General features: G+C 46.0%; 1 protein-coding gene across 2 annotated transcripts in view; it reads left to right on the top strand.

Annotated features, from left to right (window-relative positions):
• Positions 1–20054, top strand: part of LOC123999183 (aryl hydrocarbon receptor-like) — a 59757-nt gene that overhangs the window by 27744 nt on the left and 11959 nt on the right. For both annotated transcript variants that reach the window (XM_046304682.1, XM_046304683.1), the window contains exons 3-5: positions 118–236; positions 943–1032; positions 3648–3768. In XM_046304682.1, the coding sequence (XP_046160638.1) occupies positions 118–236; positions 943–1032; positions 3648–3768 (330 nt within the window). The remainder of the gene's footprint in view (positions 1–117; positions 237–942; positions 1033–3647; positions 3769–20054) is intronic.

The raw sequence follows: 20054 nt of genomic DNA, 5'->3' as shown, positions 1-20054 counted from the left end.
TAAGAACTAAATCTAAAAACTAAGTTTAAGGACAAAGTACAAATAAGTAAATCTAAGGACTAAGAAGTAAATCTAAGGAATAAGAACTAAGCCATGTTCTCCTCTCCTGTGTTCCAGCGACCCTCCAGAAGAAGTGTGAGTGGCCGGCCCCCCCTCTCAGTGGGAACTGTAGGAACGGACGGACAGCCACTTCTATAGACGGAGTCAGCCTCTCCGAGGGAAACCTACTGCTGCAGGTATAAAGAGTGTGTGTGTGTAGGGCTTGTCGCATCAAAAAGGGGCTTAGGTGGTGTGCGTGACAGGGGGCGTGGCAATGAGCGCAGTTGGCTGTTGGTGCGGCTAAATTGTAGAGCATTTTAAGGCGCCCATCTTGGCGGTGTAGAGAAATTTCCTACAATTCTACACATTTTGCTATGCAACTGAGAGAAGGTAATTTCCTGTAATTTGACGGATTTTGCCATGATGCTGAGAGAGGATTTTGCCATTTTAAAGGTAATTTCCTGCAATTTATGCATTTTGCCATGGCTATTGCTCTGTTCTTCTGCTCAAACATAATAACAAAATTAATTGTTTTGATCATTTTCAATTTTCCCTGACTTTTATTTTATTTTGATGATTGTTAGTTCACAAAGATTATATTATAAAAATATATGTAGGTCCATAATCTGTTCCACATACTTTATATCTGATTTTAGTCATTTAAGTTTACACTGAAAGCTTTTTACCAAATGTTTTACACTGTGTGGACTTTGGTGACCACAAAAAATGCTTAGGCGGTCCGCCCTAGGATTACAATGGTTGTGTGTGTGTGTGTGTGTGTGTGTGTGTGTGTGTGTGTGTGTGTGTGTGTGTGTGTGTGTGTGTGTGTGTGTGTGTGTGTGTGTGGTGTGTGTGTGTGTGTGTGTGTGTGTGTGTGCATGCGCTCTCTCTCTCTCTGTGTAGGCCCTGAATGGTTTTGTCCTGGTGGTCACCACTGATGACTCTATCTTCTACGCCTCTCCAACCATCCAGGACTACCTGGGCTTCCACCAGGTACAACATTATTATTACTTATTGATTATGCTTATACAGTGCATTCAGAAGTATTCAGACCCTTTGACCTTTTCCAAATTTTGTTACATTACAGCTTTATTCTAAAATGGATTAAATATCAATCTACACACAATACCCCATAATGACAGAGCACATTTTTATACATAAAAAAATAACAAACTGAAATATCACATTTACATAATTATTTAGATCCTTTACTCAGTACTTTGTTATAGCACCTTAGTGATTACAGCCTCGAGTCTTCTTTTTGGGGAGTTTCTTCCATTCTTCTCTGCAGATCCTCTCAAGCTGTCAGGTTGGATGGGGAGTGTCGCTGCAAAACTATTTTCAGGTGTCTCCAGAGAGGATTGATCGGGTTCAAGTCCGAGCTCTGGCTGGGCCACTCAATGACATTCATAGACTTGTCCCGAAGCCACTCCTGCATTGTTTTGGCTGTGTGCTTAGGGTCATTGTCCTGTTGGAAGGTGAACCTTTGCCAGAGTCTGAGGTCCTGAGCGCACTGGAGCAGGTTTTCATCAAGGATCTCTTTGTACTTTACTCCGTTTATCTTTCCCTCAACCCTGACTAGTCTCCCAGTTCCTGCCGTTGAAAAACATACCCTCAGCATGATGCTGCCACCATCATGTTTCATTGTGCCAGGTTTCCTCCAGACGTGATGCTTGGCATTCAGGCCAAAGAGTTCAATCACAGGTTCATCAGACCAGAGAATCTTGTTTCTCATAGTCTGAGAGTCCTTTAGGTGCTTTTTGGCAAACTCTAAGAGGGCTGTCATGTGCCTGTTATTGAGGAGTGGCTTCTGTCTGGCCATTCTACCATAAAGGCCTGATTGGTGGAGTGCTGCAGAAATGGTTGTCCTTCTGGAAGGTTCTTGCATCTCCACAGAGGAACTCTGGAGCTCTGTTAGAGTGGCCATCAGGTTTTTGGTCACCTCCCTGACCAAGGCCCTTCTCCCCCGATTGCTCAGTTTGGCCCGGCGGTCAGCTCTAGGAAGAGTCTTGGTGGTCCCAAACTTCCTCCATTTTAGAATAATGTAGGCCACTGTGATATTGGGGACCTTTAATGCTGAAAAAATGTTTTGGTACCGTTCCATAGATCTGTGCCTCAACACAATCCAAAACAATTCTGACCTGATGGCTTGGATTTTACTCTGACGCGTACTGCCAACTGTGGGACCTTATATAGACAGGTGTGTGCCTTTCCAAATCATATCCAATCAAATTTATTTATTTACTACACGTGGACTCCAATCAAGTTGTTGAAACATCTCAAGGATGATCATTGGAAACAGGATGCACCTGAGCTCAATTTCAAGTGTCATAGCAAAGGTTCTGAATTCCTTTTTCTTTTCTTTTCTTTCTTATAAAAACCTGTTTTCGCTTTGTCCTTATGGGTATTGTGTAGATTGATGAAGAAAAATAGATTTAATCCATTTTAGAATGAGGTTGTAACGTATCAAAATGTGGTAAAAGTCAAGGGGTCTGAATACTTTCTGAATGCACTGTAGGATTATTGATTATAGGATTTTGACAACTCAGGCTGCTTTCTATCTCATTATTTAGGACTAACTGTACTTTGAGGATTCTGAATATCACTCCGGGTATTAATGTGTTTCGTAATGTACACAGTACCAGTCAAAAGTTTGGACACACCTACTCATTCAAGGGTTTTTCTTTATTTTTACTATTTTCTACATTGTCTAATAATAGTGAAGACATCAACACTATGAAATAACACATATGGAATCATGTAGTAACCAAAAAAGTGTTAAACAAATCAAAATATATTTTATATTCTTCAATGTAGCCACCCTTTGCCTTGATGACAGCTTTGCAAACTATTGGCATTCTCTCAACCAGATTCATAAGGTGGTATGCATTTCAAGTAACAGGTGAGCCAAAGTTAATTTATGTAATTTTCTTCTTTAATGCATTTGAGACAATCCGTTGTGTTGTGACAAGGTAGGGATGGTATAAAGAAGATAGCCCTATTTGGTAAAATACCAAGTTCATATTATGGCAAGAACAGCTCAAATAAGCAAAGAGAAACACAGTCCATCATTACTTTGAGACATGAAGGTCAGTCAAAACAGAAAATCTCAAGAACTTTTACATTTTCTTCTAGTGCAGTCGCAAAAACCATCAAGCGCTATGATGAAACTGGCTCACATGAGGACCACCACAGGAAAGGAAGACCCAGATTTACTTCTGCTGCAGAAGATAAGTTCATTTGAGTTACCAGCCAGATAAATTGCAGCCCAAATAAATGCTTCACAGAATTCAAGTAACAGACACATCTCAACATCAACTGTTCAGAGAAGACTGCGTCAATCAGGCCTTCATAGTCGAATTGCTGCAAAGAAACCACTACTAAAGGACACCTATAAGAAGAAGAGACTCAACTATAAAACATATTTTGATTTGTTTAACAGTAACACTTTAGGTTACGACATGATTTCATAATTGTTATTTCATAGTGTTGATGTCTTCACTATTATTCTACAATGTAGAAAATAGGAGAAATAAAGAAAAACCCTTGAATGAGTAGGTGTAGGTGTTTGAGGAGGTGTTTGACTGGTACTGTGTATTTCTGTCCAGTCTGATGTGGTGCACCAGAGTGTGTATGAGCTGATACACATGGATGACAGAGCCATGTTCAGGTGTCAGCTTCACTTCGCCCTCAAACCCAACCAGCCCGACTCAGAGGCCGGACCAGATGGTATGTTCAGTATATTTATTTATTTATTTTAATTAACCTTTATTTAACTTGGCAAGTCAGTTAAGAACAAATTATTATTTACAATAACAGCCTAGCAAAATGCCTCCTGCGGGGACGTGGGACAAAATATATATATATATATATATATACAGTGGGGGGGAACAAGTATTTGATACACTGCCGATTTTGCAGGTTTTCCTACTTACAAAGCATGTAGAGGTCTGTAATTTTTATCATAGTTACATTTCAACTGTGAGAGACGGAATTTAAAAAAATCCAGAAAATCACATTGTATGATTTTTAAGTAATTCATTTGCATTTTATTGCATGACATAAGTATTTGATACATCAGAAAAGCATAACTTAATATTTGGTACAGAAATCTTTGTTTGCAATTACAGAGATCATATGTTTCCTGTAGTTCTTGACCAGGTTTGCACACACTGCAGCAGGGATTTTGGCCCACTCCTCCATACAGACCTTCTCCAGATCCTTCAGGTTTCGGTGCTGTCGCTGGGCAATACGGACTTTCAGCTCCCTCCAAAGATTTTCTATTGGGTTCAGGTCTGGAGACTGGCTAGGCCACTCCAGGACCTTGAGATGCTTCTTATGGAGCCACTCCTTAGTTGCCCTGGCTGCGTGTTTCCGGTCGTTGTCATGCTGGAAGACCCAGCCACAACCCATCTTCAATGCTCTTACTGAGGGAAGGAGGTTGTTGGCCAAGATCTTGCGATACATGGCCCCATCCATCCTCCCCTCAATATGGTGCAGTCGTCCTGTCCCCTTTGCAGAAAAGCATCCCCAAATAATTATGGTTCCACCTCCATGCTTCACGGTTGGGATGGTGTTCTTGGGGTTTGTACTCCTCCTTCTTCTTCCTCCAAACACGGCGAGTGGAGTTTAGATCAAAAAGCTCTATTTTTGTCTCATCAGACCACATGACCTTCTCCCATTCCTCCTCTGGATCATCCAGAGGGTCATTGCAAACATCAGACCTGCCTGGACATGCGCTGGCCCTGAGCAGGGGGACCTTGTGTGCGGTGCAGTATTTTAATCCATGACGGCGTAGTGTGTTACTAATGGTTTTCTTTGAGGCTGTGGTCCCAGCTCTCTTTAGGTCATTGACCAGGTCCTGCCGTGTAGTTCTGGGCTGATCCCTCACCTTCCTCATGATCATTGATGCCCCACAAGGTGAGATCTTGCATGGAGCCCCAGACCGAGGGTGATTGACTGTCATCTTGGCCAATATGGAGTGGTTGGAGTCTGTTTGATTGAGTGTGTGGACAGGTGTCTTTTATACAGGTAACGAGTTCAAACAGGTGCAGTTAATAAAGGTAATGAGTGGAGAACAGGAGGGCTTCTTAAAGAAAAACTAACAGGTCTGTGAGAGCCGGAATTCTTACTGGTTGGTAGGTGATCAAATTCTTATGTCATGCAATAAAATGCAAATTAATTACTTAAAAATCATACAATGTGATTTCTGTTTTTTGGGGGTTCTCCCCACTGTATATACACATACAGTTGAAGTCGGAAGTTTACATACACCTTGGCCAAGTACATTTAAACTCAGTTTTTCACAATTCCTGACATTTTCCTCCTCATGATGCCATCTATTTTGTGAAGTTGCACCAGTCCCTCCTGCAGCAAAGCACCCCCACAACATGATGCTACCACCCCCGTGCTTCACAGTTGGGATGGTATTCTTCGGCTTGTAAGCCTCTCTCTTTTTACTCCAAACATAACAATGGTCATTATGGCCAAAAAGTTATATTTTTGTTTAATCAGACCAGAGGACATTTCTCCAAAAAGTATGATCTTTGTCCCCATGTGCAGTTGCAAACTGTAGTTTTTTATGGCGGTTTTGGAGCAGTGGCTTCTTCCTGTTATGCAGGTGAATGAGGACCCAAAAGCGACTTGGCGAAAACAGAGTCTTTAATCCAGTTTAAGGAAATAGCAATACTCCTAGACAAATCGGAGCGGTAAATAAAGCATAAGAAACAATTTCACTCGTAATCACTCGATAATGAACTGCAGGTTGCCTCGGGAAGGCACTTGACCGTAGCAGACTCAGACACCTGCTCACCACGCAGCATCTGAGGGAAACACGACACGACAGGGCGATACAAAGACACAGCACGGTGAACAGTATACAAGGATCCGACAGGACAGAAACGGAAAACAAGGGGAGAAATAGGGACTCTAATCAGGGGAAAAGATAGGGAACAGGTGTGGGAAGACTAAATGATTGATTAGGGGAATAGGAACAGCTGGGAGCAGGAACGGAACGATAGAGAGAAGAGAGAGAGAGAGGGAGAGAGAAAAAGGGAACGAACCTAAAAAGACCAGCAGGGGGAAAACGAACAGAAGGAAAAGCAAAATGACAAGACAATATAAGACAAAACATGACAGTACCCCCCCACTCACCGAGCGCCTCCTGGCGCACTCGAGGAGGAATCCTGGCGGCAACGGAGGAAATCATCAATCAGTGAACGGTCCAGCACGTCCCGAGACGGAACCCAACTCCTCTCCTCAGGACCGTAACCCTCCCAATCCACTAAGTATTGGTGACCCCGTCCCCGAGAACGCATGTCCATGATCCTACGTACCTTGTAAATAGGTGCGTTCTCGACAAGGACGGGAGGGGGAGGGAAGACGAACGGGGTGCGAAGAAAGGGCTTGACACAGGAGACATGGAAGACAGGATGGACGCGACGAAGATGTCGCGGAAGAAGCAGTCGCACAGCGACAGGATTGACGACCTGGGAGACACGGAACGGACCAATGAACCGCGGAGTCAACTTACGAGAAGCTGTCGTAAGAGGAAGGTTGCGAGTGGAAAGCCACACTCTCTGGCCGCAACAATACCTTGGACTCTTAATCCTACGTTTATTGGCGGCTCTCACAGTCTGTGCCCTGTAACGGCAAAGTGCAGACCTCACCCTCCTCCAGGTGCGCTCACAACGTTGGACAAACGCTTGAGCGGAGGGAACGCTGGACTCGGCAAGCTGGGATGAGAACAGAGGAGGCTGGTAACCCAGACTACTCTGAAACGGAGATAACCCGGTAGCAGACGAAGGAAGCGAGTTGTGAGCGTATTCTGCCCAGGGGAGCTGTTCTGCCCAAGACGCAGGGTTTCTGAAAGAAAGGCTGCGTAGTATGCGACCAATCGTCTGATTGGCCCTCTCTGCTTGACCGTTAGACTGGGGATGAAACCCGGAAGAGAGACTGACGGACGCACCAATCAAACGACAGAACTCCCTCCAAAACTGTGACGTAAATTGCGGACCTCTGTCTGAAACGGCGTCTAACGGGAGGCCATGAATTCTGAACACATTCTCGATGATGATTTGTGCCGTCTCCTTAGCGGAAGGAAGTTTAGCGAGAGGAATGAAATGTGCCGCCTTAGAGAACCTATCGACAACCGTAAGAATCACAGTCTTCCCCGCAGACAAAGGCAGACCGGTAATGAAGTCTAGGGCGATGTGAGACCATGGTCGAGAAGGAATGGGGAGCGGTCTGAGACGACCGGCAGGAGGAGAGTTACCTGACTTAGTCTGCGCGCAGTCCGAACAAGCAGCCACGAAACGACGCGTGTCACGCTCCTGAGTCGGCCACCAAAAGCGCTGGCGAATAGAAGCAAGAGTGCCTCGAACACCGGGATGACCAGCTAACTTGGCAGAGTGAGCCCACTGAAGAACAGCCAGACGAGTGGAAACAGGAACGAAAAGAAGGTTACTAGGACAAGCGCGGAGACGCAGTGTGCGTGAGTGCTTGCTTAACCTGTCTTTCAATTCCCCAGACTGTCAACCCGACAACACGCCCATAAGGAAGAATCCCCTCGGGATCAGTAGAAGCCACAGAAGAACTAAAAAGACGGGATAAGGCATCAGGCTTGGTGTTCTTGCTACCCGGACGGTAAGAAATCACAAACTCGAAACGAGCGAAAAATAACGCCCAACGAGCTTGACGAGTATTAAGTCGTTTGGCAGAACGGATGTACTCAAGGTTCTTATGGTCTGTCCAAACGACAAAGGAACGGTCGCCCCCTCCAACCACTGTCGCCATTCGCCTAGGGCTAAGCGGATGGCGAGCAGTTCGCGGTTACCCACATCATAGTTGCGTTCAGATGGCGACAGGCGATGAGAAAAATAAGCGCAAGGATGAACCTTATCGTCAGACTGGAAGCGCTGGGATAGAATGGCTCCCACGCCTACCTCTGAAGCGTCAACCTCGACAATGAATTGTCTAGTGACGTCAGGAGTAACGAGGATAGGAGCGGACGTAAAACGTTCTTTTAGAAGATCAAAAGCTCCCTGGGCGGAACCGGACCACTTAAAACACGTCTTGACAGAAGTAAGAGCTGTGAGAGGGGCAGCAACTTGACCGAAATTACGAATGAAACGCAGATAGAAATTAGCGAAACCTAGAAAGCGCTGCAACTCGACACGTGACCTTGGAACGGGCCACTCACTGACAGCTTGGACCTTAGCGGAATCCATCTGAATGCCTTCAGCGGAAATAACGGAACCGAGAAAAGTAACGGAGGAGACATGAAAAGAGCACTTCTCAGCCTTCACGTAGAGACAATTCTCTAAAAGGCGCTGGAGAACACGTCGAACGTGCTGAACATGAATCTCGAGTGACGGTGAAAAAATCAAGATATCGTCAAGGTAGACAAAAACAAAGATGTTCAGCATGTCTCTCAGAACATCATTAACTAATGCCTGAAAAACAGCTGGCGCATTGGCGAGACCAAACGGCAGAACCCGGTACTCAAAATGCCCTAACGGAGTGTTAAACGCCGTTTTCCACTCGTCCCCCTCTCTGATGCGCACGAGATGGTAAGCGTTACGAAGGTCCAACTTAGTAAAGCACCTGGCTCCCTGCAGAATCTCGAAGGCTGATGACATAAGGGGAAGCGGATAACGATTCTTAACCGTTATGTCATTCAGCCCTCGATAATCCACGCAGGGGCGTAGAGTACCGTCCTTTTTCTTAACAAAAAAACCCCGCCCCGGCCGGAGAGGAAGAAGGCACTTTGGTACCGGCGTCAAGAGACACAGACAAATAATCCTCGAGAGCCTTACGTTCGGGAGCCGACAGAGAGTATAGTCTACCCCGAGGAGGAGTGGTCCCCGGAAGGAGATCAATACTACAATCATACGACCGGTGAGGAGGAAGGGAGTTGGCTCGGGACTGACTGAAGACCGTGCGCAGATCATGATATTCCTCCGGCACTCCTGTCAAATCGCCAGGTTCCTCCTGAGAAGTGGGGACAGAAGAAATGGGAGGGATGGCAGACATTAAACACTTCACATGACAAGAAACGTTCCAGGATAGGATAGAATTACTAGACCAATTAATAGAAGGATTATGACATACTAGCCAGGGATGACCCAAAACAACAGGTGTAAACAGGTGAACGAAAAATCAAAAAAGAAATAGTCTCACTGTGGTTACCAGATACTGTGAGGGTTAAAGGTAGTGTCCAAATCTGATACTGGGAAGATGACTACCATCTAAGGCGAACATGGGCGTAGGCTTGTCTAACTGTCTGAAAGGAATGTCATGTTTCCGAGCCCATGCTTCGTCCATGAAACAACCCTCAGCCCCAGAGTCTATCAAGGCACTGCATGTAGCACCCGAACCGGTCCAGCGTAGATGGACCGACATAGTAGTACAGGATCTAGATGGAGAGACCTGAGTAGTAGCGCTCACCAGTAGCCCTCCGCTTACTGATGAGCTCTGGCTTTTACTGGACATGAATTGACAAAATGTCCATCAAATCCGCAATAGAGGCACAGGCGGTTGGTGATCCTCCGTTCCCTCTCCTTAGTCGAGATGCGAATACCTCCCAGCTGCATGGGCTCAGTCTCTGAGCCAGAGGAGGGAGATGGTTGCGATGCGGAGCAGGGAAACACCGTTGACGCGAGCTCTCTTCCACGAGCTTGGTGACGAAGATCTACCCGTCGTTCTATGCGGATGGCGAGAGCAATCAAAGAGTCCACACTGGAAGGAACCTCCCGGGAGAGAATCTCATCTTTAACCACTGCGTGGAGTCCCTCCAGAAAACGAGCGAGCAGCGCCGGCTCGTTCCAGTCACTAGAGGCAGCAAGAGTGCGAAACTCTATAGAGTAATCCGTTATGGATCGATCACCTTGGCATAGGGAAGCCAGGGCCCTAGAAGCCTCCCTACCAAAAACTGAACGGTCAAAAACCCGAATCATCTCCTCTTTAAAGTTCTGGTAATTGTTTGAACAATCAGCCCTTGCCTCCCAGATAGCTGTGCCCCACTCTCGAGCCCGGCCAGTAAGGAGTGAAATGACGAAAGCAACCCGAGCTCTCTCTCTAGAGTATGTGTTGGGTTGAAGAGAGAACACAATATCACACTGGGTGAGAAAGGAGCGGCACTCCTTGGGCTGCCCGGAGTAGCAAGGTGGGTTATTAACCCTAGGTTCCGGAGGCTCGGCAGACCAGGAAGTAACAGGTGGCACGAGACGAAGACTCTGGAACTGTCCAGAGAGGTCGGAAACCTGAGCGGCCAGGTTCTCCATGGCATGACGAGCAGCAGACAATTCCTGCTCGTGTCTGCCGAGCATGGCTCCTTGGATCTCGACGGCAGTGTTACGAGCGTCTGTAGTCGCTGGGTCCATTCTTTGGTCGGATCCTTCTGTTATGCAGGTGAATGAGGACCCAAAAGCGACTTGGCGAAAACAGAGTCTTTAATCCAGTTTAAGGAAATAGCAATACTCCTAGACAAATCGGAGCGGTAAATAAAGCATAAGAAACAATTTCACTCGTAATCACGAGAACTGACTGGAGACTCGATAATGAACTGCAGGTTGCCTCGGGAAGGCACTTGACCGTAGCAGACTCAGACACCTGCTCACCACGCAGCATCTGAGGGAAACACGACACGACAGGGCGATACAAAGACACAGCACGGTGAACAGTATACAAGGATCCGACAGGACAGAAACGGAAAACAAGGGGAGAAATAGGGACTCTAATCAGGGGAAAAGATAGGGAACAGGTGTGGGAAGACTAAATGATTGATTAGGGGAATAGGAACAGCTGGGAGCAGGAACGGAACGATAGAGAGAAGAGAGAGAGAGAGGGAGAGAGAAAAAGGGAACGAACCTAAAAAGACCAGCAGGGGGAAAACGAACAGAAGGAAAAGCAAAATGACAAGACAATATAAGACAAAACATGACACTTCCTTGCTGAGCGGTCTTTCAGGTTATGTTGATATAGGACTCTTTTTACTGAGGATGTAGATATTTTTGTACCGGTTTCCTCCAGGATCTTCACAGGGTCCTTTGCTGTTGTTCTGGGATTGATTTGCACTTTTCGCGCAAAAGTACATTCATCTCTAGGATACAGAATGTGTCTCCTTCCTGAGCGGTATATCGGCTGCATGGTCCCATGGTGTTTATACTTGCGTACTATTGTTTGTACAGATGAACATGGTACCTTCAGGCGTTTGGAAAAGTTCTACAAATGTTTTTCTGAGGTCTTGGCTGATTTTCTTTTGATTTTCCCATGGTGTCAAGCAAAGAGGCACTGAGTTTGAAAGGTAGGCCTTGAAATACATCCACAGGTACACCTCCAATTGACTCAAATGATGTCAATTAGCCTATGAGAAGCTTCTAAAGCCATGACATAATTTTCTGGAATTTCCCAAGCTGTTTAACCTTTCTAGCGCAGGCGGAACCCCTCGACAACATTCCGCTAAAAGGGCGGCGCGCAAAATTCTAAAATATTTTTTAGAAGTATGTAACTTTCACACATTAACAAGTCCAATACAGCAAATGAAGGATCAACATCTTGTTAATCTACCCATCGTGTCCGATTTCAAAAATGCTTTACAGCTAAAGCACATCATATGATTATGTTAGGTCATAGCCAAGTCGAAAAAACACAGCCAAAGATTGGATTCACAAAAAGCAGAAATATAGATCAAATTAATCATTAATCACTAATCACTAATGTGTAACACTCATAGGACATCATGTTACACAATACACGTATGCTTTGTTCGATAATGTGCATATTTATATCCAAAAACCTCAGTTTACATTGGCGCATTACGTGCAGTAATGTTTTGATTCCAAAACATCCAGTGATTTTGCAGAAATACTCATAATAAACATTGATATTGAACATTGTTATACACAGAATTAAAGATAGACTTCTCCTGAATGCAACCGCTGTGTCAGATTTCAAAAGAACTTTACGGAAAAAGCATAATCTGAGAACGGCGCTCAGAACCCAAAACAGCCAGAGGAATATCCGCCATTTTGGAATCAACAAAGTTAGAAACAACACCATAAATATTCACTTACCTTTGATGATCTTCATCAGAAGGCACTCCCAGGAATCCCAGTTCGACAATAAATTACTGATTTGTTCCATAAAGTTCCATCATTTGAGTCCAAATAGCCACTTGTTGTTAGCGTGTTCAGCCCAGTAATTCATCTTCATGAGGCGCAGGCTCTTCATCCAGACAAAAACTCAAAATGTTCCATTACAGTCCTTTAGAATCATGTCAAACGATGTATGGAATCATTCTTTAGGATGTTTTAACATAAAACATCAATCATTTTCAACCAGAGAATTCCTTTGTCTTCAGAAAAGCACTGTAACGAGAGATAATGCGTCATGAGACCAAGGCTCTCTGCCAGACCACTGACTCAAAGAGGTCTCATGAGCCCCTCCTTTATATTAGAATCCTCAAACCAGTTTCTAAAGATGGTTGACATCTAGTGGAAGCCGTAGGAAGTGCAACCTTATCCATATCTCAATGTGTATTTGGTAGGCCAAACTTTGAAAAACTACAAACCTCAGATGTCCCATTTCCTGGTTGGATTTTTCTCAGGTTTTCGCCTGCCATACGAGTTCTGTTATACTCACAGACATCATTCAAACAGTTTTAGAAACTCCAGAGTATTTTCTATCCAATACTAATAATACTATGCATATATTAGCATCTGGGACAAAGTAGGAGGCAGTTCACTCTGGGCACGCTATTCATCCAAGAGTGAAAATGCTGCCCCCTATCCCAAAAAGGTTAATGGCACAGTCAACTTAGTGTATGTAAACTTCTGACACACTGGCATTGTCATATAGTGAATTATAAGTGAAATAATCTGTCTGTAAACAGTTGTTGGAAAATTTACTTGTCATGCAGAAAGTAGATGTCCTAACCGACTTGCCAAAACTGTAGTTTGTTAACAAGAAATTTGTGGAGTGGTTGAAAAACGAGTTTTAATGACTCCAACCTAAGTGTATGTAAACTTATATATAAAATATATAAGCAACTTCCTCTCACTGTCAACTGTGTTTTTTTCTCAAGCAAACTTAACATATGTAAATATTTGTATGAACATAACAAGATTCAACAACTGAGACATGAACTGAACAAGTTCCATAGACATGTGACTAACAGAAATTGAATAATGTTTCCCTGAACAAAGCAGGGATCTAAATAAAAAGTAACAGTCAGTATCTGGTGTGGCCACCAGCTGCATTAAGTACTGCAATGCATCTCCTCCTCATGGACTGCACCAGATTTGCCAGTTCTTGCTTTGAGATGTTACCCCACTCTTCCACCAAGACACCTGCAAGTTCCCGGACATTTCTGGGGGGAATGGTCCTAGCCCTCACCCTCCGATTCAAAAGTTCCCAGACGTCCTCAATGGGATTTTGATCCTAGCTCGTCGCTGGCCATGGCAGAACACTGACATTCCTGTCTTGCAGGAAATCATGCACAGAACGAGCAGTATGGCTGGTGGCATTTTCATACTGGAAGGTAATGTCAGGATGAGCCTGCAGGTACCACATGAGGGAGGAGGATGTCTTCCCTGTAACTCACAGTGTTGAGATAGGCTGCAATGACAACAAGCTCAGTCTGATGATGCTGTGACACACCACCCCAGACCATGACGGCCCCTCCATCTCCAAATCGATCCCGCTCCAGAGTACAGGCCTCGATGTAACGCTCATTCCTTCGACGATAAACGCAAATCCGACCATCACCCCTGGTGAGACAAAACCGTGACTCGTCAGTGAAGAGCACTTTTTGCCAGTCCTGTCTGGTCCAGCAAGGGTGGGTTTGTTCCCATAGGCCACGTTGTTGCCGGTGATGTCTGGTGAGGATCTGCCTTACAACAGGCCTACAAGCCCTCAGTCCAGCCTCTCTCAGCCTATTGCTTACAGTCTGAGCACTGATGGAGGGAATGTGCGTTCCTTGTTTAACTCAGGCAGTTGTTGTTGCCATCCTGTACCTGTCCCGCAGGTGTGATGTTCGGATGTACCGATCCTGTGCATGTGTTGTTACACGTGGTCTGTCACTGCGAGGATGATCAGCTGTCCGTCCTGTCTCCCTGTAGCGCTGTCTTAGGCGTCTCACAGTATGGACATTGCAATTTATTACCCAGGCCACATCTGCAGTCCTCATGCCTCCTTGCAGCATGCCTAAGGCACGTTCACACAGATGCAGAGACCCTGGGCATCTTTCTTTTGGTGTTTTTCAGAGTCAGTAGAAAGGCCTCTTTAGTGTCTTAAGTTTTCATAACTTTGACCTTTGTGTAGTTTAGAGTGTGTAGTCTTAGAGTGATTATCTTAATTTACCGAGGTTAGCTAGCCAGCTATTTGTCGTCCTTAATGTAGGAGACTCTGCTAGCTAGCCAACAGCTAGCCAACAGCTAGCCGACAGCTAGCCAACAGCTAGCCAACGTCTACCGAATAGGACTCAACAACCCGGTCGCATTCACAGGTAGTATCACATTTTCATTTCATTTCATTACAGTACAACGGTTTGATTTGTTTGATCGTAGCTAGCTACATAGCTAGCTACATAGCCGTCTTTGTATCAAAGATAATTGTGTAGTCTAGAGCGATTTTCTAGGTTAGCTAGCCAGCTATTGTCGTCCTTTTAACGCAACGTAACGTAAACAACACTGCTAGCTAGCCAGCTAGCCCCCGAATAGCAGCACTGCAGAAACTATTACACTCAACGGAACGACTTGATTAGTGTTGTGTCAACAACGCAGCCACTGCCAGCTAGCCTACTTCAGCAGTACTGTATCATTTTAATCATTTTAGTCAATAAGATTCTTGCTACGTAAGCTTAACTTTCTGAACATTCGAGACGTGTAGTCCACTTGTCATTCCAATCTCCTTTGCATTAGCGTAGCCTCTTCTGTAGCCTGTCAACTATGTGTCTGTCTATCCCTGTTCTCTCCTCTCTGCACAGACCATACAAACGCTCCACACCGCGTGGCCACGGCCACCCTAATCTGGTGGTCCCAGCGCGCACGACCCACGTGGAGTTCCAGGTCTCCGGTAGCCTCTGGAACTGCCGATCTGCGGCCAACAAGGCAGAGTTCATCTCAGCCTATGCCTCCCTCCAGTCCCTCGACTTCTTGGCACTGACGGAAACATGGATCACCACAGACAACACTGCTACTCCTACTGCTCTCTCTTCGTCCGCCCACGTGTTCTCGCACACAACGAGAGCTTCTGGTCAGCGGGGTGGTGGCACCGGGATCCTCATCTCTCCCAAGTGGTCATTCTCTCTTTCTCCCCTTACCCATCTGTCTATCGCCTCCTTTGAATTCCATGCTGTCACAGTTACCAGCCCTTTCAAGCTTAACATCCTTATCATTTATCGCCCTCCAGGTTCCCTCGGAGAGTTCATCAATGAGCTTGATGCCTTGATAAGCTCCTTTCCTGAGGACGGCTCACCTCTCACAGTGCTGGGCGACTTTAACCTCCCCACGTCTACCTTTGACTCATTCCTCTCTGCCTCCTTCTTTCCACTCCTCTCCTCTTTTGACCTCACCCTCTCACCTTCCCCCTACTCACAAGGCAGGCAATACGCTCGACCTCATCTTTACTAGATGCTGTTCTTCCACTAACCTCATTGCAACTCCCCTCCAAGTCTCCGACCACTACCTTGTATCCTTTTCCCTCTCGCTCTCATCCAACACCTCCCACACTGCCCCTACTCGGATGGTATCGCGCCGTCCCAACCTTCGCTCTCTCTCCCCCGCTACTCTCTCCTCTTCCATCCTATCATCTCTTCCCTCTGCTCAAACCTTCTCCAACCTATCTCCTGATTCTGCCTCCTCAACCCTCCTCTCCTCCCTTTCTGCATCCTTTGACTCTCTATGTCCCCTATCCTCCAGGCCGGCTCGGTCCTCCCCTCCCGCTCGACGACTCATTGCGAGCTCACAGAACAGGGCTCCGGGCAGCCGAGCGGAAATGGAGGAAAACTCGCCTCCCTGCGGACCTGGCATCCTTTCACTCCCTCCTCTCTACATTTTCCTCCTCTGTCTCTGCTGCTAAAGCCATTTTCTACCACTCTAAATTCCAAGCATCTGCCTCTAACCCTAGGAAGCTCTTTGCCACCTTCTCCTCCCTCCTGAATCTCCCCCCCTCCCTCTCTGCAGATGACTTCGTCAACCATTTTGAAAAGAAGGTCGACGACATCCGATCCTCGTTTGCTAAGTCAAACGGCACCGCTGGTTCTGCTCACACTGCCCTACCCTGTGCTCTGACCTCTTTCTCCCCTCTCTCTCCAGATGAAATCTCGCGTCTTGTGACGGCCGGCCAACAACCTTCCCGCTTGACCCTATCCCCTCCTCTCTTCTCCAGACCATTTCCGGAGACCTTCTCCCTTACCTCACCTCGCTCATCAACTCATCCCTGACCGCTGGCTACGTCCCTTCCGTCTTCAAGAGAGCGAGAGTTGCACCCCTTCTGAAAAAACCTACACTCGATCCCTCCGATGTCAACAACTACAGACCAGTATCCCTTCTTTATTTTCTCTCCAAAACTTTTGAACGTGCCGTCCTTGGCCAGCTCTCCCGCTATCTCTCTCTGAATGACCTTCTTGATCCAAATCAGTCAGGTTTCAAGACTAGTCATTCAACTGAGACTGCTCTTCTCTGTATCACGGAGGCGCTCCGCACTGCTAAAGCTAACTCTCTCTCCTCTGCTCTCATCCTTCTAGACCTATCGGCTGCCTTCGATACTGTGAACCATCAGATCCTCCTCTCCATCCTCTCCGAGTTGGGCATCTCCAGCGCGGCCCACGCTTGGATTGCGTCCTACCTGACAGGTCGCTCCTACCAGGTGGCGTGGCGAGAATCTGTCTCCTCACCACGCGCTCTCACCACTGGTGTCCCCCAGGGCTCTGTTCTAGGCCCTCTCCTATTCTCGCTATACACCAAGTCACTTGGCTCTGTCATAACCTCACATGGTCTCTCCTATCATTGCTATGCAGACGACACACAATTAATCTTCTCCTTTCCCCCTTCTGATGACCAGGTGGCGAATCGCATCTCTGCATGTCTGGCAGACATATCAGTGTGGATGACGGATCACCACCCCAAGCTGAACCTTGGCAAGACGGAGCTGCTCTTCCTCACGGGGAAGGACTGCCCGTTCCATGATCTCGCCATCACGGTTGACAACTCCATTGTGTCCTCCTCCCAGAGCGCTAAGAACCTTGGCGTGATCCTGGACAACACCCTGTCGTTCTCAACTAACATCAAGGCGGTGGCCCGTTCCTGTAGGTTCATGCTCTACAACATCCGCAGAGTACGACCCTGCCTCACACTGGAAGCGGCGCAGGTCCTAATCCAGGCACTTGTCATCTCCCGTCTGGATTACTGCAACTCGCTGTTGGCTGGGCTCCCTGCCTGTGCCATTAAACCCCTACAACTCATCCAGAATGCCGCAGCCCGTCTGGTGTTCAACCTTCCCAAGTTCTCTCACGTCACCCCGCTCCTCCGCTCTCTCCACTGGCTTCCAGTTGAAGCTCGCATCCGCTACAAGACCATGGTGCTTGCCTACGGAGTTGTGAGGGGAACGGCACCTCAGTACCTCCAGGCTCTGATCAGGCCCTACACCCAAACAAGGGCACTGCGTTCATCCACCTCTGGCCTGCTCGCCTCCCTACCACTGAGGAAGTACAGTTCCCGCTCAGCCCAGTCAAAACTGTTCGCTGCTCTGGCCCCCCAATGGTGGAACAAACTCCCTCACGACGCCAGGACAGCGGAGTCAATCACCACCTTCCGGAAACACCTGAAACCCCACCTCTTTAAGGAATACCTAGGATAGGATAAGTAATCCTTCTCACCCCCCCCCTTTAAGATTTAGATGCACTATTGTAAAGTGACTGTTCTACTGGATGTCATAAGGTGAATGCACCAATTTGTAAGTCGCTCTGGATAAGAGCGTCTGCTAAATTACTTAAATGTAAATGTAAATGTTAACGACCGTTCCACAGGTGCATGTTCATTAATTGTTCATGGTTCATTGAACAAGCATGGGAAACAGTGTTTAAACCCTTTACAATGAAGATCTGTGAAGTAATTTGGATTTTATGAATTATCTTTGAAAGACAGGGTCCTGAAAAGGGGACTGAGTTTATATATATATATAAAGGACCAATCACACATCACGGCAAGAGAGACAGCACAACACTACATAAAGTGAGACCTAAGACAACAACATAGCAAGGCAGCAACACATGACAACACAGCATGGTAGCAACACAAAGTCATAACAACATGGTAGCAACACAACATGGTAGCAGCACAAAACATGGTACAAACATTATTGGGCACAAAGGGCAAGAAGGTAAAGACAACAATACATCACGCAGATCAACCACAACTGTCCAGTCGCTGCAGCGAACTGAAAAGATGACTCAGGGATGTGACGCAGGGATGTGTGTGCTTTGGGGACCTTTAACAGAATGTGACTGGCAGAACGGGTGTTGTATGTGGAGGATGACGGCTGCAGTAGATATCTCAGATAGGGAAGAGGGAGGCCTGAGAGGGTTTTATAAATATGCATCAACCAGTGGGTCTTGCGACGGGTATACAAAGATGACCAGTTTACAGAGGGGTATAGAGTGCAGTGATGTGTCCTATAAGAAGCATTGGTGGCAAATCTGATGGCCGAATGGTAAAGAACATCTAGCTGCTCGAGAGCACCCTTACCTGTCGATCTAATAATTATGTCTCCGTAATCTAGCAAGGGTAGGATGGTCATCTGTCATCTGAATCAAGGTTAGTTTGGCAGCTGGGGTGAATGAGGAGTGATTACGATAGAGGAAACCAAGTCTAGATTTAACTTTAGCCTGCAGTTTGATATGTACTGAGACAGTGTACCATCTAGCCATACTCCCAAGTACATGTATGAGGTGACTACCTCAATCTCTAAAACATCAGAGGTTGTAATCACACCTGTGGTGAGAGGTGCATTCTTCTTACCAAACCACATGGCCTTTGTTTTGGAGGTGTTCAGAACAAGGTTAAGGGTAGAGAAAGCTTGTTGGACACTTTGTTGTAGAGCATTTAACACAAAATCTGTGGAGGGGCCAGCTGAGTATAGAACTGTATCATCTGCATATAAATGGATGAGAGAGATTCCTACTGCCTGAGCTATGTTTTTTTATTTAGGTATTAACCCTTCCACCCCCCCCCACCTTTGGAGGACAAATATCTTTGTTTTTTAACAGCTTTTCTGCTACATATACATACATTTTACGTATACATTTTATATAAAGCAATCACATAACAATAATATATTACCAAACATAAGCTCTTTAATCCCACCCGTTAGTCACTCTCAGCCCATCACACCTATCACCACAGACCACCCTCGTTTGGTTTCCATGTGCCATGTATTTTTCAATTGTGCTGTGATGTTTTACATACATTTGAACCTTTCTAATTGTATAGTATCCACAGATTGTGAGATAAAGATGAAAATCTTTCCTACAAGTATTATATTATTTATTGACTGACAATGGCTTTCCAAATCGCTCAACACTTCTATTTGTAAGGTTAATGTATGTTGTGATTTCTTTTGAACCATTCCTGAACCTGAGTGTCATGTTTTGTCTTATATCATCTTGTCATTTTGCTTTTCCTTCTGTTCGTTTCCCCCTGCTTGGGGGGGTACTGTCATGTTTGTCATTTATTATCTTGTCTTGTCCCTGTGCTCCCCATTCTATTCGTTTCCCTCTGCTGGTCTTATTAGGTTCTTTCCCTCTTTCTATCCTTCTCTCTTCCCCTCCCTCTCTCACTCTCTCGCTCTCTCTTCTCTCTATCGTTCCGTTCCTGCTCCCAGCTGTTCCTATTCCCCTAATCATCATTTAGTCTTCCCACACCTGTTCCCGATCCTTTCCCCTGATTAGAGTCCCTATTTATTCCTTTGTGATCCGTTCCTGTCCCGTCGGTTCCTTGTATTGTATTCACCATGCT

The sequence above is a fragment of the Oncorhynchus gorbuscha genome, linkage group LG16 (genome assembly GCF_021184085.1).
Source record: "Oncorhynchus gorbuscha isolate QuinsamMale2020 ecotype Even-year linkage group LG16, OgorEven_v1.0, whole genome shotgun sequence".
Classification (NCBI taxonomy): domain Eukaryota; kingdom Metazoa; phylum Chordata; class Actinopteri; order Salmoniformes; family Salmonidae; genus Oncorhynchus; species Oncorhynchus gorbuscha.
This window is presented reverse-complemented; position numbering and strand designations above follow the sequence as displayed.